A 23222-nucleotide genomic window follows, 5' to 3' on the forward strand; every position below is an offset into this window, starting at 1 on the left:
GATCATCTCTTAGCTGATGTTAAATATGCAAACATCACAATCCCTTAGCGCGCAGCAGATTTAATATTGCTGCCAGAGTGCCCAATGTTCTTTTGTTACAGTGTGCATGTGTAATTTACTTCTAACAATTTTTCTCCTCAATTGAAATTATTAACTCATTTAAAATGAGGTTGTCATCTGTAATTTTAATCCTTTAATTTTTAAAATGGTCACCGAGGGCAAGCCTCTGGAGCTATGGTTTCCTTAATTGGCATTGCTGCTATTAGAATGATACTGTAATTGTGGCACTAACAATCAGCCAATTAAATAAAAGTGTAAAAAGAAGCATCTTAACCGCTCGAGGGCGATTTAAAATGTGGGCGGGTTGAGCAGATTGCAGCTGCGTGTTCCCACCCTACAGCACGACCCTATTTTCCTGTCACAGCATGATGCAATGGATTCACCATCACATCTGACACTGATATTTCTTAACCTGGAAAGAAAGAACATAGAGCTAAACCAAGTGGGTTAAATATTTTTCTCTGTGTGTGCTGCTTTTGGAATGCTGCTAATATTTCAAACACAAAAAGCAAAGTACTGCAAATGCTGGAAATCTGAAATAAAAACAGATAATGCCAGAAGTACGCAGCAGGTCTGGCAACATCTGTAAAGGAAGGAAGTAAAATTAATGTTTCAGATCTGTGCCCTTTCACCAGAATACCGCTACAGTTACTGCCTTTTTCTACTCTGAATGTTTCCAAAATACTGCCGAAATTATGAATGCCACTACTTAGCAAATGAGCATTACCTTGGTGGCTCACCTTAAGGGTACTGTATCCTCAGTGAGACAGACAAGATCAGAGATTTCTTGGGTGGAAAAAACACACCCAATCGTTACAAACAATCCATTGAGGTATTCCAAAAAGATGCATCACCCTAAGACTATATTTAAACTATGAGGATGATTAAAATATAATAATTTAATGTACACCTTCAGATCATTTTCTTACTGGCAGTAATAAAAACAGAAAAGTCTGGAAATATTCAGTGGCCATGATGTGGAGATGCCGGCGTTGGACTGGGATAAGCACAGTAAGAAGTCTCACAACACCAGGTTAAAGTCCAACAGGTTTATTTGGCAGCACAAGCTTTCGGAGCGCTGCTCCTTCATTAGGTGAGTGAGGACTTGTGTTCACAAACAGGGCATATACAGACACAAACTCAATTTACAAGATAATGGTTGGAATGCGAGTCTTTGCAGGTAATCAAGTTTTACAGACAAGCTCTCCACTTACATTGTCTGTACCTTTAAGACTTGATTACCTGTAAAAACTCGCATTCCAACCATTATCTTGTAAATTGAGTTTGTGTCTGTATATGCCCTGTTTGTGAACACAAGTCCTCACTCACCTGATGAAGGAGCAGCGCTTCGAAAGCTTGTGCTGCCAAATAAACCTGTTGGACTTTAACCTGGTGTTGTGAGACTTCTTACAATATTCAGTGGGCCAGTCAGCGTCTGCAGAGAGAGAAACAGAGTTAATATTTCAGGTTGATGACCTTTTATCGGAACTGGGAAAGGTGAGAAATATAATAGGTTTTAAGCAAGTGAAAGTGGGAGGATGTAAAAATAACACAAGGAAATGTCTGTGAATGGGAAGAAGAGAGGAAAGATTAAATAAGAAAGGAGTTGGTGGTGTAAGTCCAAGGGACTGTTAATGGGGCAAGTGAAGAAACAAAAGAAGTGTCTTGGGGAAATATGAATGGCAGAATCCGTGGGTTAGCGTGGGTTTCCTCCGGGTGCTCCGCTTTCCTCCCACAGTCCAAAGATGTGCAGGTTGGGTGGATTGGCCATGCTAAATGCTCCTTAGTGTCCAAAGATGTGTAAATTAGGGGGGTTAGCAGGGTAAATATGTGGAGTTATGGGGATGGGCTGGGTGGGACTGTTGCTGGTGCAGGCTCAATGGGGCAAATGGCCTTCTTCTGCACTGTAGGGATTCTTCTAAGCTGCCATCAGTAAGCAGAGATTATGGTCTAAATTGTTGAGCTCGGAAGACTGGAAATTCCCTAATTGAAGGAAGAGTAGCTGTTCCTTGAGCTTCATCGGAACACTGCAGATGGTCTAGGATAGCGAGGACAGTATTGGGAGCAAGATGGAGAATTAAAATGACAGGCAACTGGAAGCTTGGGGTCATGCTTGTGAACTGACCAGAGTTGTCCCCAAAGTTGTTAACCAATTTACATTTCATCTCCTAAAAGTAGAGCAGACTGCATACTAAATTCTAATTCGGGGCTTTGAGTGGTGAGTGGAAAGGAGCTAAAAGAACAGGTGTTACAGTTCTTGCACTTGCATGGAAATGTGCCATGCATAGAGAGGGGGTGTTGGGTGTTGAGCGAGGGACCAGGCTGTTGTGGGGGGAATGGGCCCTTCAGAATGTTGGAAGGGGAGGGGAAGATGTGTTTGGAGGTGGCAGAAATGATTGGGGGAGATTCATTAAATATAGAGGCTGCTGGGCGCGAGGACAAGTGAAGGTGTAAAAGTACATGAAATCGGACGGACATGGTTGAGTGCCTTGACAACCATCATGACTGTGTGGGATGGGGTTGGAATCCTCAGTTGAGGAAAAAGGAAGACTATCAGAAGAGCTGGTATGGAAGGTTCCAAATCAAACACATACAATGGAGAGGGGGAAACTGGCAGAATGGAATTGAGTCCCTTTGCAGAGAGCATGTTGTGAGCAACTGTATTTGAGGTTGCTGAGGGAGTTAGTGGGTTTACCATGAATATTTCCAGATAGAGACAAAGAAAAATCTAGGAACAGAAGGGAAGACCCAGAGATGAACCCATGTGAAAGTGAGAGAAGACATGAAATTGGATGAAAAAAATGATAAAATTTAAGGGGAGAGCAAGAAACAGCACCAATCTGGTTATCAATGCACGGGGGAAAGAGATGAGGCAACCTGAGTAGAACTGGAAGAAGGAACGTTCCACATATTCCACAAAAAAAGCAGACAGAGCGAGGACCCATGCAAATATCCAAACCAGCACCTTTAATTTGGAGGAAACAAGTAAAATTAAAGGAGAAGTTGTTCAAAGTGAGAACAAGTTCAGCCAGGCAGGGGAAGGTGATGGTGGATGGCGAATGGTTGGTCCTCAAATCAAGTAAGTAGCCCTCATACCACTCTGATGGGGAGATGGAGGTGTAGAGGGATTGGATTTCCATGGTGAAGCGATAGTTGGAGCTAATAAATTGGAAACTGTTGAAATGATGGAGGGCATTGAAGGAGAAATGGATGTGGATAGAAGAAATCAGTTCAGTGTGGCAGGAACAGGCTAGCATGTTAGTTCTACCAGGACAGTCCGGTTTGTGGATCTTGGAAGAGAGAGAAGTGGACTGTTCAGGGTTGTGGGGATGATGATGTTGGGTGCCATGGAAGGAAGATCTTCAGAAAGATGAGGTCAATGACAAAGATGAAGACAATAAAAACATAGAAACTGGAAGCAGAAGTAGGCCATTCGGCCCTTCAAGCCTGCTGCACCATTCATTTTGATCATGGCAGATCATCGAATTCAATATCCTGATCCCCCTTCCCCCATATCCCTTGATCCCTTTAGCCTCAAGAGCTTTATCTAATTTCTTCTTGAAATCAGCCAACGTTTTGGCTTGAACTATATTCTGTGGTAATGAATTCCACACGTTCACTACCTTCTGGGTGAAGAAATTTCTCCTCACCTCAGTTCTAAAAGGTCTACCCCTTATCCTCAAACTATGACCCCTAGTTCTGGACTCCCCATTGGGAACGTTCTTTCTGAATCTACCCAGTCTAACCCTGTTAGAATTTTATAAGTTTCTATGAGATCCCCTTTCGCTCTTCCAAACTCCAGTGAATATAATCCTAACTGACTTAGTCCATCCTCATATGACAGACCTGCCATCCCAGGAATCAGCCTGGTAAACCTTTGCTGTACTCCCTCAATAGCAAGGACATCCTTCCTCAGATAAGGACACCAAAACTGCACACAATTCTCCCATTTTGTGACTATGGCAGGTGTGGGAACGTGGAGTGTTTCGTGCTGGCAGAAAAACACGCCAAATCTTCTGGCCCCAACCTCATTAATTGCGTATCTGGGTGTTTTACCGCATATTCAGTGGCTGGGCAAGCGTGAATGTCATGCAGTCCATCAATGTGTCTGGGTGCCATATTGAAAAGGCGCCCAGCATCACTGACCCACTATTCAAAAAAGAAGGTGGATCACCTGAAAATGAAGATAGAACACTGGGAACATTCTGAGGCTGACAGATGGACCTCCGGAGATTGAAGATGGATCTCCAGGAACATTCTGAGGCTGGATGATGGGGCCCCCCCACCCTCCAGAAAATCTAACCTGAAAGGTTCACCTCCAGATGTTCCCCCCAACCACAGCGTGGTGTTCCAGGGTTGCTTCCATCCTCAACTCCGGAAGCAGCCCAAGGCATTGTTCAGATGAGTGCTGACATCTGCGTGCCATGTTGTTCCAAACATGTTTCACACCAGCGTGTTCGCCCGCCAGCATCATGGAGAAAATGGCACTGGGGGCGGGGGGAGCCTCGTCTTCATCTGCATCTCATGAGCAAGACGTAAATGAGGCTCATGCCAACCTCTGGTCGGTTTTCTGACCTGCAATGGTGGGCACCAGCAGAAGATCCCGCTGTGAATTCACACTGGCGTGAAACTGATTTCTGGGCCTCTCCCCCAATGCTCACCATCAAACACGCCAGCAGGGGCTTGGGAGAATTCCGCCTGGTTTGGTATTCAGCGATGTGGTCATGGCTATGGCGAGGTTGATGAAAATCACGGGATAATTAAAGTTTGGTCTCTGGTAAGTAGAGGCAGACAATGGCTGAAATTTTCCGACCTCCGCTGGAATATCCCGATCTCGCCCGCGGCTGGGATTCTCCGAACCTCACCCGCGCCTGGGATTCTCTCACCTCGCCCGCGCCTGGGATTCTCCGGACCTCACCCGCGCCTGGAATTCTCCGGACCTCACCCGCACCTGGGATTCTCTCACCTCGCCCGCGCCTGGGATTCTCCGGACCTCGCCCGCGCCTGGGGTTCTCCGACCTTGCCTACACCTGGGATACTCCGACCTCGCCCGCGCCAGGGCAGGGATTCTCCGACCTCGCCCGCACCTGGGGTTCTCCGGGCCTCGCCCGCGGCTGGGGTTCTCCAGGCCTCGCCCGCGGCTGGGGTTCTCCAGGCCTCGCCCACGGCTGGGGTTCTCCGGATCCTCAGCAGTGAATGGAGTTTTGGCTGATCGCCAAATTCACCATTGCCAGTGAAAATGGAGGTTGGATGGGGGTGAATGAGACCAGAGGATCTCGGCCAATAACTGCATGCTTATCAGTGAGTTTGGTGACAATATTATGGTTCGGGCTGAGAAGGGAGCGCTGCATGTTCCGGGGAGACAGGTTGGTGAGCAAAAAAATTGAGAGCCAATGTCATGCTGGCTGTTCTTAATGAACTGATGGAGAGAGGGTAAGAGATCAGAGGGGTCCGGGTGCGGGCAGAATACTGGAGGCTGGTTAAAAGGTGGCACAGTGATTAGCACTGCTGCCTCACAACGCTAGGTACAATTCCGGCCTTGGGTGACTGCGTGGAGTTTGCACATTCTCCCCGTGTCTGTGTGGCTTTCCTCCAGTTTCCTCCCACACTCCAACGATTTGTGGGTTAGGTTGATTGGCTATGCTAAATTGCCTCTTGGGGGTGTCAGGGAACTGGCAGGGTAAATGTGTGGGGTTACAGGGGGAGGCCTGGATGGGATTATTGCCAGTACAGGCTTAATGGGCCGAATGGCGGCCTCCTGCACTATCGGGATTCTGTGAGAAAAGAAGTCTGCGGTTACTATTGGCACACTTGACTCTGGGGCTGCTATATCTGAATGTTTATTGAACACCAAGGGAGAGCCTGCTTGTCCTGAAATATAACTGTTCCTTCTTTAAATGTCGATACATTTCCGAAGTCGATTTGCTCGAACAAGAAAGTTGCCCTTTCCTTTCAACCCTAGTTTTTATTTACAACCCATTGTTTATGTGGGTGTGAATCAGGCGTGAGCGGAAAACTCATAAAATCTCCACCCATGCACCCAAAGTGTTTTTATTTAAAAGAGAGCCGGTTTGCCCTGCAGCTTTTCTGTGTGTGAGGGTGCAGCCACGCCAGCTCTCTCTCATCTCCCCAGTGTGTGTGTGTGAGACTGACCCAACCTGCTCACTCAGCCACAACCACAACGCTGCAGGAGGGAGAGGCTAGTGGACACAAGCCCAGCCAGTGCACACAGCAGAGACTTGTCTCAGTGCTGATCTAGCCCACAGCCTGTGCTGTGATATCTGTGAGAGCAGAGTGAGTGTGCTGGGCTGGCAGCGGTTGTTGTTTTTCGGTGAGTGTGTGTGAGAGAGTTTGTGAAACCACCCCCCTCTCTCACTGTGTGGTTTGGCCTGGAGGGGAGGGTCCGCTAAGGCTCCCTTTTGGTGACTGATGTCCTGTCTCCTCTTCTCCCGCAGGGCGACATCGAGGTGGACAGCGAGACCGTGTTCGAGTTAGCCGCGTACGTGCTGCAGGTAAGAGAGGAGTCTCTGCGGGCTCGTTTTCCTGATGTGAGCGCCTCCTCCTGCCGCACAGCTAAGCCGCAGAGTTCCCATTCAGGAAGGAGCTGTTCCCCCGCTCTGCCCGGTTCCCCCGCTCTGCCCTGTTCCCACCGTTCTGCCTGCTATACCCTGTCCCCCCGCTCTGCCTGCTATGCCCTGTCCCCCCGCTCTGCCTGCTATGCCCTGTTCCCCCGCTCTGCCTGCTATACCCTGTCCCCCCGCTCTGCCTGCTATGCCCTGTTCCCCCGCTCTGCCTGCTATGCCCTGTTCCCCCGCTCTGCCTGCTATACCCTGTCCCCCCCGCTCTGCCCTGTTCCCCCGCTCTGCCTGCTATGCCCTGTTCCCCCGCTCTGCCTGCTATGCCCTGTTCCCCCGCTCTGCCTGCTATGCCCTGTTCCCCCGCTCTGCCTGCTATGCCCTGTTCCCCCGCTCTGCCCTGTTCCCCCGCTCTGCCTGCTATGCCCTGTTCCCCCACTCTGCCCTGTTCCCCCACTCTGCCTGTATCCTGTCCCCCGCTCTGCCTGCTATAACCTGTCCCCCCGCTCTGCCTGCTATACCCTGTCCCTCTGCCTGCTATGCCCTGTTCCCCCCACTATACCCTGTTCCCCCGCTCTGCCTGCTATACCCTGTTCCCCCGCTCTGCCCTGTTCCCCCACTCTGCCTGCTATACCCTGTTCCCCCGCTCTGCCTGCTATACCCTGTCCCTCTGCCTGCTATGCCCTGTTCCCCCCACTATACCCTGTTCCCCCGCTCTGCCTGCTATACCCTGTTCCCCCACTCTGCCTGTACCCTGTTCCCCCGCTCTGCCTGCTATACCCTGTTCCCCCCACTATACCCTGTTCCCCCGCTCTGCCTGCTATACCCTGTTCCCCCGCTCTGCCCTGTTCCCCCACTCTGCCTGCTATACCCTGTTCCCCCACTCTGCCTGCTATACCCTGTTCCCCCACTCTGCCCTGTTCCCCCGCTCTGCCTGCTATACCCTGTTCCCTGCTCTGCCTGCTATTCCCTGTCCCCCCCCCGCCCCCGCTCTGCCTGCTATGCCCTGTTCCCCCGCTCTGCCCTGTTCCCCTGCTCTGCCTGCTATACCCTGTTCCCCCCGCTCTGCCCTGTTCCCCCCCTTTGCCTGCTATACCCTGTTCCCCCCCATTCTGCCCTGTTTTTCCCCCCCCCCCCCTTTGCCTGCTATGCCCTGTTCCCCCCGCTATGCCCTGTTCCCCCGCTCTGCCTGCTATGCCCTGTTCCCTCACTCGACCTGTTATACCCTGTTCCCCCGCTCTGCCTGCTATACCCTGTTCCTCCCGTTCTGCCCTGTTCCTCCCGTTCTGCCCTGTTCCTCCCGTTCTGCCCTGTTCCTCCCGTTCTGCCCTGTTCCTCCCGTTCTGCCCTGTTCCTCCCGTTCTGCCCTGTTCCTCCCGTTCTGCCCTGTTCCTCCCGTTCTGCCCTGTTCCTCCCGTTCTGCCCTGTTCCTCCCGTTCTGCCCTGTTCCTCCCGTTCTGCCCTGTTCCTCCCGTTCTGCCCTGTTCCTCCCGTTCTGCCCTGTTCCTCCCGTTCTGCCCTGTTCCTCCCGTTCTGCCCTGTTTCTCCCGCTCTGCCCTGTTCCTCCCGCTCTGCCCTGTTCCTCCCGCTCTGCCTGCTATACCCTGTCCCCCCGCTCTGCCTGCTATACCCTGTCCCCCCGCTCTGCCTGCTATACCCTGCCCCCCGCTCTGCCTGCTATACCCTGTCCCCCCGCTCTGCCTGCTATACCCTGTCCCCCCGCTCTGCCTGCTATACCCTGTCCCCCCCGCTCTGCCTGCTATACCCTGTCCCCCCGCTCTGCCTGCTATACCCTGTCCCCCCGCTCTGCCTGCTATACCCTGTCCCCCCGCTCTGCCTGCTATAACCTGTCCCCCCGCTCTGCCTGCTATACCCTGTCCCCCCGCTCTGCCTGCTATACCGTGTCCCCCCGCTCTGCCTGTTACACCCTGTTCCCCGCTCTGCCTGCTACACCCTGTACCCCCGCTCTGCCTGCTACACCCTGTTTCCCTGCGCTCTGCCTACTATACCCTGTTTCCCGCACACTGCACACACTTGTGTTGAGTCTGGATCTGTTCCCTGAGCTGCTGTGCACCACGCCATCTCTCTCTCACTTTGTGTGTTCTTGCTGGGTGAAAGGAGTTGTCAATGTCCCACACTGGACTCTGACATCCAGTCTATCTGGGTTTACTCACACTCCTATTGTCATTTTAGTGCTCAAATTAATAACTGAGACACTTGGCGCTTCTGATTTTTGTTTAAATATATGTGCATTCTGTTCAAACACTGACTGATCCCACTCTATCCCCTTTCCAATTCCCCAGGAAACGAAAGGCGATTACATCAGGTAAGAACTAAAGATTTGCATCTGTTTTATTGCATTTACAAATACAAGGTATGAAAGGAAAACCTAATTGCGATTCCTGTGTGTGTGTTTCTAATGTTATAAGCTCCCTTTGGCATGTAGAATTGGATTACATTTTTGTGTGATTGCTTGCCCGTTTCCACTTCTATCACTGCAGCGTGGATATGAGTTACAGCAGACTTTTTGTTTTCAGTTAACGTAAACTGCAAGCAAGGCTGAAGTTGTCACCGGCTCAGCCTGTTTCTTTTTGTCAGACCTGCAACAGTACAACCTCAGAAGGGTAATGTATGCAGCAAGGCGATCGCATTTGTCAGCTGCTTGGTTTTTTTTTGAGCTTTATGTGCAGCTTTCTCTCACAGCTGCCCTGCTGGGGCCTCACACTTTATACACTTGACCTCGCAGTTACTGGGAGGCTGCTATGTGAATTGGAACTGCCTAGTCCAACAAGCCGCCTGCCACTGAAAGTGGGCACGTTTATCTTTGAGAAACATTCCTACACGATAATAGTTCTGTGTTTAGAAAACCATCATTTTACAGCTAATTATACATGTCCCAAGCTTTGGCTGAGAAGAAAAACTGGCGTGAGATTAACCCATTTGAATCAGTGCCTATTGGAAATGACCTGTTAAACCCAGTGTGTGTGTTTTTTGCCTTCCCAAAAATATCTAATGCTTGGAATTTAATTTCAAAACACTGCTTAATAGTAAACAATATTGCTATCATAATTCTCTTACTTTGCGTGATTTTTCTGAGCGTTTAAAATCACTTTTGCTTAAATAAACACCAGGCATTATTCGAAAACAATAAAAGGTATTTGTAATGGTTTTTTGAAAATACAAATAGAGTGTCACACCCTATTGGTGTTTGGGAGTGGTTTCCAATGGAGTTTATACACAGCAAAGTGGTGCTCATAAGAATCATTTAAAAAATGAGTTGTTACTCAAAGCAATTGCATAGTTGGAATTTGAGAGTTTTAAGTTTCATCTAAACCTGAAAGAAATCAGGGTAAAGTCCAAAAGGTTAACAGTTTACATTACTACTTGAGCCTTTGCTTGTAGTGACCTATCTTGTGTCAGCCAATCCTCTGTTGAGAGGGTTTTGCTCAAGCCCCTTTCCAGAGGTTTGAACAGAAAACCCTAAGCTAATATTCCATTGCATTCCTAAGTGGGTTCTGTACTGTTGGAGGTCGCTGGCTTTCAACTGAGATATTAAACTGAGGCACTGACTGCTCTCTCAGTATCTGAGAGAGTAAAATATCTCAGGACGCTATTTTGAAAAAGAGGAGTTGTCTCCAGTGTCTTGCCAATATCTATCCTTCATTGCCACTTGCATGACCTTTACCACAGAAAGGGACAAGGGTATCCATGGGAATGTCACCATCTGCAAGTACTCCCTTAAAGACATTCACCATCCTGACATGAGAAGTATATTGCTTTTCCCTTTTCATTGCTAAGTTAAAATTCGAAATCTCCTTAACAACACTGGAGCACCTTCACCACATGGACTGCGGTAGTTTCATCAGGTGGCTCGCCACCACCTTCTCAAAGTCAGCTAGAGATGGGCAATAAATGCTAATCTTGCCAGTGACACCCACATCCTGAAAATAAAAAAAAATTAAAACCGATTAGCTGGTCGTTATCATATTGCTGTTTATGGTAGCTTTCTGTGTGCAAATTGGTAGTCATGATGTGGAGATGCCGGCGTTGGACTGGGGTGAATACAGTAAGAAGTCTCACAACACACTAAGGGCAATTTTTTTTTTAGCATTTGCCAATCAACCTAACCCGCACATCTTTGGACAGTGGGAGGAAACCGGAGCACCCGGAGGAAACCCACACAGACAGTGACCCAAGCCGGGAATTGAACCCAGGTCGCTGGAGCTGTGAAGCAGCAGTGCTAACCACTGTGCTACCGTGCCTTATGGAATCAGAAGAGTTGCTAAGTGTACTTAGCGAAAGATAGCCAAGGACGTACATTGGAAACTATAACCATGTCTTGCCCTATGTGCCTCCTAGTACTGTGTTCGACCAATTCTGGCCCCTTGTGCATCCTCTTCCCTCTTTACCACACCAGGAGTGGTCGTGCATTTAGGCCCCGAAAAGGATTAATTAAGAAGGGGAATAGAGTATGAAAGTAAGCTTGTGGGAAATATAAAAACTGACTGTAAAAGCATAAGTGAATAAGGAGAAAAGGATTGACAAAAATGAATGTAGGCCCCTTACAGTCAGAAATGGGAGATTTCATAACAGAGAACAAAGAAATGGCCGAGGAACTAAAATTCAGACTTTATTCATATCTTCCTTTGCGAAGACAGAGGTAATATACCAGAAGTTCTGAGAGAAACAAGTTTTAGTGAGGAAATGGAGGAAATCGGCATTAGTAGCGAAATGGTTTTGGGGCAGTAGATGGGATTGAAGGTGTATAAATTGCCACGGCCTGATAATCTTCATCCCAGAGTATTTAAGGAAGTGGTCCTGGAAATAGTAAGTCCATTGGTGGTCATTTTCCAAAATTATTTGGACGCTGAAATGGTTCTTACAGATTGGAGGGTAGCTAATGTGAGCTCGCTATTCTAAAAGGGAAGTAGAGAAGTAGGTCACCTCACTATAAGAAGGATGTGGAAGCGCTGGAAAGAGTGCAGAGGAGATTTACCAGGATGCTGCCTGGTTTGGAGGGTCGGTCTTATGAGGAAAGGTTGAGGGAGCTGGGGCTGTTCTCTCTGGAGCGGAGGAGATTGAGGGGAGACTTAATAGAGGTTTATAAAATGATGAAGGGGATAGATCGAGTGAACGTTCAAAGACTATTTCCTCGGGTGGATGGAGCTATTACAAGGGGGCATAACTATAGGGTTCATGGTGGGAGATATAGGAAGGATATCAGAGGTAGGTTCTTCACGCAGAGAGTGGTTGGGGTGTGGAATGGACTGCCTGCAGTGATAGTGGAGTCAGACACTTTAGGAACATTTAAGCGGTTATTGGATAGGCACATGGAGCACACCAGGATGGTAGGGAGTGGGATAGCTTGATCTTGGTTTCAGATGAAGGTCGGCACAACATTGTGGGCCGAAGGGCCTGTTCTGTGCTGTACTGTTCTATGTTCTATGTTTAAAACAGGGAACTATAGGCCAGTGATCCTAACACCAGTACTGAGGAAGGCTAGAGTTCATTATCAACATTAAGGGCATTTAAATGGTCACTGGAGAAACATATGGATGATATTGGAATAGTGTAGGTTAGATGGGCTTTAGATTGGTTTCACTGGTCGGCGCAACATCGAGGACCGAAGGGCCTGTACTGCGCTGTTATGTTCTAAGGTTTCATAACCAGGTTAAAGTCCAACAGATTTATTTGCTACCAAATAAACCTGTTGGACTTTAACCTGGTGTTGTGAGACTTCTTACTGTGCAAATTGGTAGCCATATTTCCTACATTACAACAGTGACTACAATTCAAAAGGTACTTAATTAGCTGTAAAGCACTTTGGAACATTGTGCAGTCAAGAAAGGTGCTTTATAAATCTTATAGACTTCCTGTGGAAGATTCATTAAAATGTGCCATATATCAGTGGTTGTAGAATATTCACTCTAAGAAGCTACCATTGATTGGATGCTGGAATGCTAATCTGCAAGTATACTGGAATGGATACTACGTAACTGGAGAGAAGAAAGCTTCCTCCGTACAAAGCAAATACATGGGATTTTGTGAACTTGTTAGAGGAAAAGATAACCTCAGTTGTGGCAGGCAAGTGTTTGTAAAGTTTCTTTGGTAGATTAATATGTACATTCTGCAAATCATAGAAACCCTACAGTGCAGAAGGAGGCCATTCGGCCCATCGAGTCTGCACCGACCACAATCCCACCCAGGCCCTACTCCCACATATTTACCTGCTAATCCCTCTAACCTACGCATCTCAGGACTCTAAGGGGAAAATTTTTAACCTGGCCAATCAACCTAACCCGCACATCTTTGAACTTGTTTAAAAATGCCTCTTAGACTGCCTACACAGTATGCTTTGTAGGCTGACCTACAGAAGTGAACCTGGATTGGACAACATGTATTTGAAATATTTCAGCTTTTTATTATCTTTAAAATTGTTTGGCAATTTATACCATCTGCCTGTGTTAGTTCTTTATTTGTGTGTAGTATAGTTTCATCGGGGGATAATTACAAACCTAAACTATATATATATATATATGTGTGTATGTGTACATCTTAAACACAGTAAGAGTTTTAACAACACCAGGTTAAAGTCCAACAGGTTTATTTGGTAGCAAATGCCATTAGCTTTCGGAGCGCTGCACCTTCGTCAAATGGAGTGGATATATATTCTTCAGTGTCTATCACTATTACTGCCATTTCGAATCAACTACCTACTGGCAGCCTGAGCTTACAGACAGTGTACACTAATATCACCGTGCAATGTGGGCTCAATGTTCTGTTGGCTTTATTTATGGGAGAGTAGTGCATGTCGTCAATGTTGTTGGATCTTCCTTTGTTGCTGCCACAAGTTTCAGTGCCTATGTGTATTCATCCATCTTAGACTACATTAGACTGATGCTGAAGAGAATGATCTAATTGACAAAATCGTAGTAAATGATCTGTGTGAGCTGCCTTTTCCACTGCTTGCACACCAAAATCATTGTGGGTGGAAGAGGAAATCATTGAGACGATGTTTGCCTGCATTATTTCTAATCCAGAAAGCCCAAATCTAATGTATGTATTATTAAATCAATTATCGTATTGTAATAATTATATGCTACCTGCCTGGCAGCTAATGAATTATATGGTTTCATTCATTTTACTATGTCATCATTCAGGAATATGTGCTAACATGATGTCGAACTCAATTCTTGACTAATCTTTGTCCTTTAAATTGCAACATGGTGTGATCATTGCACACAGAGCGCCATTGAATAGTAGTGCACAGCCATTCGGCCCATCAAAATCTGAACAAGTTCCTTTGAAGAACAGTCTAATTAATGCCACTCTGGCTGCTTTCTCCATATTCCTTCAATTGCTTTTCCTTCAAGTATTTATCCAAATCCCATTTGAAAGCTGCCAATGGATTCTGTTGTCACCACCTTGTTTCCGTCACTCTATCAGGCAATACATTCCAAGTATTAACTTCTTGTTGGACCAATTAGGATTTTCTCCATGTCTCTTTTATCAATCCCCTAAATCTGCACTCTTAATGATTTAAACACTTCATTCAAATTTCCTTTAGCCTTTTCTGCTCAGAAGAGAACAATCATTGCTTTTCCAATCTATGCATCTAACTGTAATCCCTCATCCCTGAAGTATTCAAGTAAATATCTTCTGTAACCACTCCAAAGCCTTCACATTCTTCCTAAAGTGTGGTGTCCAGTATATATATTTTCAAAAAACTTTAAAAATGAATCGAATGTTGGTGGGTGTCGGAGCATCCTGCAACCTCGTGAAATGTAGTTTGGTGCACCTGGCCACATGTCCAAAGTTGCCGACTGGTGACACTGGTACTTATTACACTTCATTTTCTGAAAATTCTCAAAATGATCATTTTGAGTTGGATATTTCTTTACTGAAATGAAAGACAAAGCGATTTAGTAATTAAATAGAAACATAATGAAGGAAAGCAAGATAGAACCTTGTTCTCTCACTCCAGATGTTCCAGGGTATTACACTGTCAATTTAGTACTTTTGAACTGTAATCACTGTTGTCATGTAGGGAACACTGCAGGCGATATGCAGACATCAAGGTGCCACAAATGGCCATGTGATGCCGACCAGATAATGAGCTATAGGGATGTAGGTTGAGCCATAATTATTGGTCAGGATACTTGGGATAACTGCCTTGTACTGTCCTTCGATTAGAGCATGGATGATCAGCATCTCGGCTTCATTTTCCCAATGTTATGCTCCATCTGCCTTACTTCACAAAAATCTTAAGAACGTTTTTTGTCCCAGCATCCATGTTATCTGTTGAGAAGCAATTTTTGTGTGGAAGAAGTGCTTCCTGCTTTCGTTCCTGAATGAACCAGCTCTAATTCTAGGTTTTTCTCTCCTTTTTCTTGATTTTCTCCACCAGAGGAAATAGATTCTGCGTAGCCACTCTTTCAATTCCTTATTAATATTGTACAAACCCTGATCAGCTCACTCCTCAATTTCCTACACACAGAAATATGAGCAAATAAATGCAACCACTTTTGTTCCACTGTCAGTAATCATCTGTCGTAGATTAAAGCTGTAACATGTAAAATGTGTGAAGCATCTCTATCTTGTTGCTCAGAGCCACAGCAGAACTTCTTTTAGATTTTCGGATTTAAATTTAAGATATTATATGTACTTGTAGCAGAGGGGCTGTACTTGCAAAAGTAGAAGGTGTTGATTTGTGCCATTTTATTACGAAGGACCATAACTTTCAGGTTCCCCAGCATCGGATTTGAGGCTTACCCCAGAAATGTGCGAGGGAATCCTTCTCAGGTCAGCGTTCACTCAGCAATTGCCCCCACACATACGACACACGCACACGCAAGCCAGGGACCCGGGTGCAATTCCTGATCTGAATCATTGTCCAGGTGGAGTCTGCACGTTCTCCCCGTGCCTGCGTGGGTTTCCTCCGGGTGCTCCGATTTCCTCCCAGAGTCCAAAAGATGCACTGGTTAGCATTGGCCATGCTAAATTACCTCTCAGTGTACCCGAACAGATGCTGGAGTGTGGCAACTAGGGGATTTTCACAGTAACTTCATTGATGTGTTAATGTAAGCCTACTTGTGACACTAATAATTAAATTTCCAAATCTTTGTTATCCATTCTGTGGTCAGAAATGCATTAATATCTATTTTATGAACTGCATGGAACTAAGCAACTCGTGGCTCCTGTTGATTGCCTTAGCAGGACCTCAAATTCATGTTTTCCCTATTATTTAGTGACCCATTGTTAACCATTTTTCAGGATAGAAATGAGGTATTTTTGGACCAACAATAAACCTGATGATGTAAAATCATATTTTACTATTTTCTGGCAGATTGGATAACCCAATAACTGAGCCAGGTGAATCTACAATACATCAGGATATTTTTTGTTTTCAACATTGACCAGCCTACTCGCTTGCTAATGAGATTTGGAAAGCTGCGACCGGGGGAACCAAAATGTTTTGTTTCAGAGAACATAGAAACTAATGCCCTAACTGGTAGGATGGACCTGGTTGGGCAAACAGTGGAAAGGCAGTGCTCTGTGTTAGTGGGCTGTGTTGATTTAGAGTCACTTGCCAGTGGTGGTGACATTGCAAATGCTAGAAGATGGGTCCCTGAGGCTTGTCTCTTGACACTCTTACCCCATAACATAGTGGGGGAGTAGTGTGCTTCCATGTTTATAGAGTGAAAGTGTGGTTATTTAGAACTCTTAGTAACTTTGTTTGGAGATTCTTAAACCATTTGGCTGAAATTTAATTTTAGCTTAGGGTCATGCATGTGTATATGTTGTAATAATGGCCCTTGTGTCAACTCCATTCGCCAGTATCTATGTACTTTTTGCCAAAGTAGGAGGAGGAGGGGGGGTCGATAAAGAGGAGCATTTCCTTTTGTACAGTGGTGAATGTCTGAAATAGGTTATGTTGGTCAACAAATTGATTCTGTTGGCTTTGAAATGGTTAAACTGTAAACAAAGTCCAAATGATTAATGAAAGAAAGCAAAACCACAAGATTGAATTACACTGTAAAATATTTTTTCATGTCTTGCTTATTCTTTGTAAAATTAGATTCCATTTCTGTTTTGAATAATATTTTCTCACTCTCGCTTCCTTGAAACTTTCCATAATGTGCACCATCTGCACTCAGCTGTGTGGCCTGGTCCCAAACCACTCAACAATGCAGCTATAGAACTGGCTGCAAAGAGATGCATGAGGAAAGCCTCAAGTATTTTTATATTGTTTCAACATCAGATCATATTTCAGCAAGTGACCTCCATGCTGCACTCTAACTGCACTCCACATGAAGAATCAGCCTCGCTGGTGAACTGGGCTGCACTGTTAATATGGACACCCAGGTTTAAGCAAGTACAGAGGAAGTTCTGTGATCGGGTGAAAGGCAAGAAGGGATGATGGTACAAGGCAACAGGAGATGGTAATTGGGCAAGTAAAGCATAAACAAATAATGGGGAAGGTAAAACTTGAAAAGGCTGAACTTAGTGAGTCTGGAAGGATGTGAATTGCCTAACTGAAAAATGAGGTGCTGTTCCTGGAGCTTACTTTGAACTTCATTGAGATGTTCCACCTGAAGCAGACCAAATCTTAGAATCATATGGCATTGAAGAGGCCCTTCAGCCCATCAAGTCCGCACTGACACATTAGAAATACCTGAACTCTCATCTAATCCTGAGTGCAGATGGTGCACATTATGGAATCTTCAGCAGCAACAGCAGTATGGTAAATCAAAAGAAGCACAGGTACATTGCTGTTTGACTTTGAAGAATTGTAATTGGGATCTTGGACTGTGAGAAGGGAGGACGTGAAAGGACAGGTGTAGCATCTCTTGCATTTGCAAGGAAAGTATTATGGGAAGAGGAGAGGTGATTGAGGAGTGGACCGGTGAGTCATGGAGAGAAAGATCCTTTCTGAATGCCGATGGGGTTGATACGTTTGGTGGTGCTGGAGGTGGCAAAAATAATGGAGGATCTATTGAATGTGGAGACTGGTGGGATGGAAGGTTTGGACAAGGAGAAATTCTGGGATGGAATGGAAAAGGTGGGAACAGGCATGCAGGAAATGGAATGGACAAAGTCAAGGGCCCTGTCAACTACAGTGGAGTACCCCTTGCCTGAGGAAAAAGGAAGACATGTCGGAAGCACTGATATTGAAGGTGGCATAATCAGATCAAATATGACAGAAAATCTGGAAATTGAGTCATTACAGAAAGCAGGGAGGGAGGAAACATAATCAAAATATCTATGGGTGTCAGGGGTTTATAGTGAGAGAGTTCAGTCAGGCAGAGGAGAATAGCTTTGGATGCAGACTGGTTGAGCCTCTATTCCAGGAAGTAGTGGAGAGCCCTGAAACCATTCAGGCAGGGGATGGTGGTGTGGAGAGATTGGATGCCCATGGTGAAAAGGAGACAATAAGGACCAATAACCTGAAACAGTTAAAGTGACAAGGGTGTTGGAAGAGTCATGAATGTAGGCAGGGAGAAATCAGTTCTGTTGAGCAAGACAAGCTGGAACAGTGAGTTCACTAGGGCAGTCTTATTTGTGGTTCTTAGAAAGGAGATAAAAGTGGGTCGTTCAGATTTAGGAATTATAAGGTTGGAGACTGTGTAAGGAAGATCCAAAGGAGATTAGGTTACAGATGTTCTTGAAAACAACGGTTTGATGTTCAGTGGTGGCTCCTTCAGAGATGATGGCATCAGAGAGTTGACCTTCAGCTCCATTAGGTAGAGGCTGGCATACGAAGCAACAACAGCATCAACCTTGTCACAAGTTTGGTGCCATGATAGAGTTGGACATGAGAGAACAGAGTCCTTCCAAGTTCAGAGGGTGATTGGTTAGAAAGAGTGAGTAAGGAGAACAGAGAATTTGGGACAGCTAATGTCAAACTGGCAGTTGTAAATGGAAAAAAATCTACAGAGAGTAAGAGGCTAACAGGAGGGGCGAGGTGGGATGGAAATTCTGAATTGGGGAGAAAGGGGTCATCATATGAAGGGAAGGGATCAGGGGATATAATTTTGGCCAAAGAAGCGGGCAAAGGAGGTGAAGATAAGAGAACAAGAGCTTGACTTTGGGCTGAACCCATAATCAGTTGAGTTGGGAGTGGTTCCAAAGTTATCCCAATGTTAGAACTGTAAATCAGTGTTTTTGTTGGTCCCTTTTATGTGAATTTACAGAGGGCTTTTGACAGAAGAAAGCTTGTACATGAGGTGAGGGTGATAGTCTTTGACATCAAGGAAGCATTTGACCGAGAATGGCATCAAGGAGCACTAGTAAAACTGGAGTTAATGGGAATCAGGGAGAAAACTCTCCACTGGTTCGAGTCACAGCTGGCACAAAGGAAGATGGTTGTGGTGATTGGAGATCAGTCATCTCAGCTCCAGGACATCATTGCTGGAGTTCCTCTGGGTGGTGTCCTGGGCCCAACCATCTTCAGCTGCTTCATCAATGACCTCCTTTACATTGTAAAGTCAAAAGTGAGGATGTTCTCAGGATGTTTGAGAGTCCTCAGATACTGAAGCAGTCCATGTCCAAATGCAGCAATATCCAGGTTTGGGCTGAGAAGTGGCAAGTAACATTTACACCACACAAGTGCCAGGCAATGTCTATCTCTGACAAGAGAGGATTTAAACATCACCCCTTCAAGTCGCTTACCATCCTGACTTAGAAACATATCACCATCCCTTCACTGTTGCTGGGTCAAAATCCTGGAACTCCCTCCCTAACAGCACTGTGGGTGTACCTACACCTCAGGGACTGCAGTGGTTCAAGAAGGCAGCTCACTACCACCTTCTGAAAAGCAATTAGGGAAGGGCGATAATTGCTGGGCTAGCCTGTGATGACCACATTCTGTAAAAGGAATTTTAAAAATAATCTACAGTTCATAATGTAAACAAACCATAGTTGTATGTTTGTGGTGCAAAATCTTCTAACCTGTCTCTTCTAGTTTAAGTAAAAATAAATGTTAACTTTTGTGTTCGCTGTTTCCATTAATTGATCACAGGTTTGTTCCGTGCCACACTTAGATTGTGGAATTATTTTAGAAAGCAGTCCCGCGGTATGCCCTCAAGGTGGGTTTCTGTGTTCGGGAAATTTATGCTCCATGGCAAACTGTGCAAACATAATTCTTTTCCAGTCAAAGTTTTCAACCTTGTTTCTTGCTGCTGCTGCTTTCCCAATACCTGGGGAACTTAAATTCAGGCTGGCAGATGCAAAGCAATTTCATGGCCTCAATAAGTAGACAAAGCTAGTTCTGGCAGTAATTGACAGAAACCATTCCTCGCTCTGGCAGCAGTGTCTATACGTTGCTGTCGGGACAGGCACTGCCTCCAGAGGCAGCTGTGCAAATCACTCTTTCCAAGGTTTCATAGATCCCTCAGAGCACGTGCAGTTTTCTGTTCAAAGCTCTTTAGTGGAGCTAGAATGGCCTGTGGCTATACTGCAGTAAAGTGAATCAGATATTAGTTTCACGGATTGCAAAAACGATTGGTAGAATTAAGTGCTGCAAACATTGAAGGTGGAAAGAGTCCTGCTTATGTTTACTATGAATTTTTTTGTTTACAAGCATTATTGTTTTGTCATAAATTTGGCAGTGTAATTTGATTTGTCAGGTTAGTAGGTTGACACCCTAGTACCTTTGGACCCAAAATATGAAGCAATAGCCTCAATATAATAGTCCTGTTGGAAGGCGACTTTTAAAAGCTTGTCAAGTGTTCCCTTGTCAAGGGAATTCTAGTGTCAGTATGAATGTTTTTCTTGGTGCCAAATCATTGTGAATTTTCAGCTGGAGACTGGAACTCTTATTTTTTTAAAGATGCCCATACAGAGTTCTTTGTTGGCTGTGATCAGTGGCCGAATGCTACAACATGCATTCAGGTTGCAGTGTAGAATGTTGCGATCTACATACAGAAGTTTCAAACTAGTAGATGCAGTGTGACAATGTCCTTTGTTACCTCTCTGTTGCTGATTATTGCACCTTTAACATTGTCCCTCTTTTATTACAATATATTTATGGTTGAAAGTTGTCCTATGATGAGAGGCTGTAGTAAGTTGGGTCGATACTCTGTGAGAGGTGATCTCATTTGAAATGTAAAAGATTCTGAAGGGTAGGCATTGAGAGGTTTTTTCCCCTCAACCTGGGGAATCTAGAATATGGGAGCACAACCTCAGGATAACTTGCCATAGAACATAGGACATTACAGCGCAGTACAGGCCCTTCGGCCCTCGATGTTGCGCCGACCTATGAAACCAATCTAAAGCCCATCTAACCTACACTATTCCAATATCATCCATATGTTTATCCAATGACCATTTAAATGCCCTTAATGTTGGCGAGTCCACTACTGTTGCAGGCAGGGCATTCCACACCCTTACTACTCTCTGAGTAAAGAACCTACCTCTGACATCTGACCTATATCGTATCACCCCTCCAATTTAAAGCTATGTCCCCTCGTGCTAGCCATCACCATCTGAGGAAAAAGGCTCTCACTGTCCACCCTATCTAATCCTCTGATCATCTTATATGCCTCTATTAAGTCACCTCTTAACCTTCTCTCTAACGAAAACAGCTTCAAGTCCCTCAGCCTTTCCTCATAAGACCTTCCCACCATACCAGGCAACATCCTGGTAAATCTCCTCTGCACCCTTTCCAATGCTTCCACATCCTTGCTATAATGCGGCGACCAGAACTGTACGCAATACTCCAAGTGCGGCCGCACCAGAGTTTTGTACAGCTGCAACATGACCTCATGGCTCCGAAACTCAATCCCTCTACCAATAAAAGCTAACACACCGTACGCCTTCTTAACAACCCTATCAACCTGGGTGCCATCTTTCAGGGATCTATGCACGTCGACACCGAGATCTCTCTGCTCATCCACACTACCAAGTATCTTACCATTAGCCCAGTACTCTGTATTCCTGTTACTCCTTCCAAAGTGAATTACCTCACACTTTTCCGCATTGAACTCCATTTGCCACCTCTCAGCCCAGCTCTGCAGCTTATCTATGTCCCTCTGTAACCTGCAACATCCTTCCGCACTGTCCACAACTCCACTGACTTTAGTGTCATCCGCAAATTTACTAACCCATCCTTTTATGCCCTCATCCAGGTTATTTATAAAAATGACAAACAGCAGTGGCCCCAAAACAGATCCTTGCGGTACACCACTAGTAACTGAACATTTCCCACCAACCACCACCCTCTGTCTTCTTACAGCTAGCCAATTTCTGATCCAAACCGCTAAATCGCCCTCAATCCCATGCCTCCGTATTTTCTGCAATAGCCTACCGTGGGGAACCTTATCAAACGCTTTACTGAAATCCATATACGTCACATCAACTGCTTTACCCTTATCCACCTCTTTGGTCACCCTCTCAAAGAACTCAATAAGGTTTGTGAGGCACGACCTACCCTTCACAAAACCATATTGACTATCCCTAATCAAATTATTCCTTTCTGGATGATTATAAATCCTATCTCTTATCATCCTTTCCAAAACTTTGCCCACAACAGAAGTAAGGCTCATTGGTCTATAATTACCAGGGTTGTCTCTACTCCCCTTCTTGAAGAAGGGGACAACATTTGCTATCCTCCAGTCTTCTGAATCCCTAGAGTGCAGAAGCCTGCACAAACTCCCCAAAACAGTATCCCACCCAGCACTCCCGCGCATTTACCATGGCCAATCAACCTAACCTGCACATCTCTGGATGTGAAAATCATCAGAGGTACCAATCATTTTGGATCAAGGTGAGGGAAAATCTCTTCACTTTGGGTTGAGAGTCTTTGGAATTCTCTACCTGCCAGAGTTGTGGTTGCTCTTTCATTATCGGGAATTCTTACAGTAACTTCATTGCACTGTTAATGTAAGCCTACTTGTGACACTAATAAATAAACTTAAACTTATTCCAGTTGAGATAGGCAGATTTTTGATCTCTCTCAGGGAATCAAGGGATTTGGGCAGTGGGCAAGATGGTGGAATTGAGGCAGCCATTCAAATTGAATGGTGGAGCAGGCTCTCAGATGTTATATAGCCTACTCTTCCTGTTTCTTATGTTCTGTGGAGATATAAAATGCACTTTGGAGATTTTTGGTTTTTTAAAATATATTTACAGTATTAAAGCCATCCTATCAGATTACAAGCAGAATGACTTGTGTAGACTCAACAGTCTTTTCCCACTTGGGGAGTTCTGAATCTGACCTAGTTTAAAAGTGACCTCTTATGTAAATGCTGCTTGTTATGTAGGTTACTTGACTGAATCTAGGCTATTGAGCTTCTGTTTGAATAATGTTTATATACGGTGGCACAATGGTTAGCACTGCTGCCTCACAGTGCCAGGGACTCAGGCTCAATTCCCAATTTGGGTCACTGTCTGTGCGGAGTCTGCACGTTCTCCCCATGTATGCGTGGGTTTCCTCCGGGTGCTCTGGTTTCCTCCCACAGTCCAAAAGACGTGCTGGTTAGATGCATTGGCCATGCTAAATTCTCCCTCGGTGTACCCGAACAGGCGCCAGAGTGTGGCAACTAGAGGATTTTCTCAGTAACTTAATTGCAGTGTTAATGTAAACCT

At 45.5% G+C, this 23222-nt stretch overlaps 1 protein-coding gene across 3 annotated transcripts in view; it reads left to right on the forward strand.

The window, feature by feature from the left end:
- LOC144491533 (FERM domain-containing protein 4B-like) overlaps positions 1-23222 on the forward strand; it is a 325659-nt gene that overhangs the window by 214292 nt on the left and 88145 nt on the right. For 2 of the 3 annotated variants that reach the window (XM_078209468.1, XM_078209467.1), the window contains exons 6-7: positions 6516-6572; positions 8939-8961. In XM_078209468.1, coding sequence (XP_078065594.1) covers positions 6516-6572; positions 8939-8961 — 80 coding nt within the window. Of the gene's footprint in view, positions 1-6252; positions 6392-6515; positions 6573-8938; positions 8962-23222 lie in introns of those variants that run through there. The other variant, XM_078209469.1, reaches the window with a different exon arrangement.

Source organism: Mustelus asterias, chromosome 3 (genome assembly GCF_964213995.1).
Source record: "Mustelus asterias chromosome 3, sMusAst1.hap1.1, whole genome shotgun sequence".
Lineage (NCBI taxonomy): Eukaryota > Metazoa > Chordata > Chondrichthyes > Carcharhiniformes > Triakidae > Mustelus > Mustelus asterias.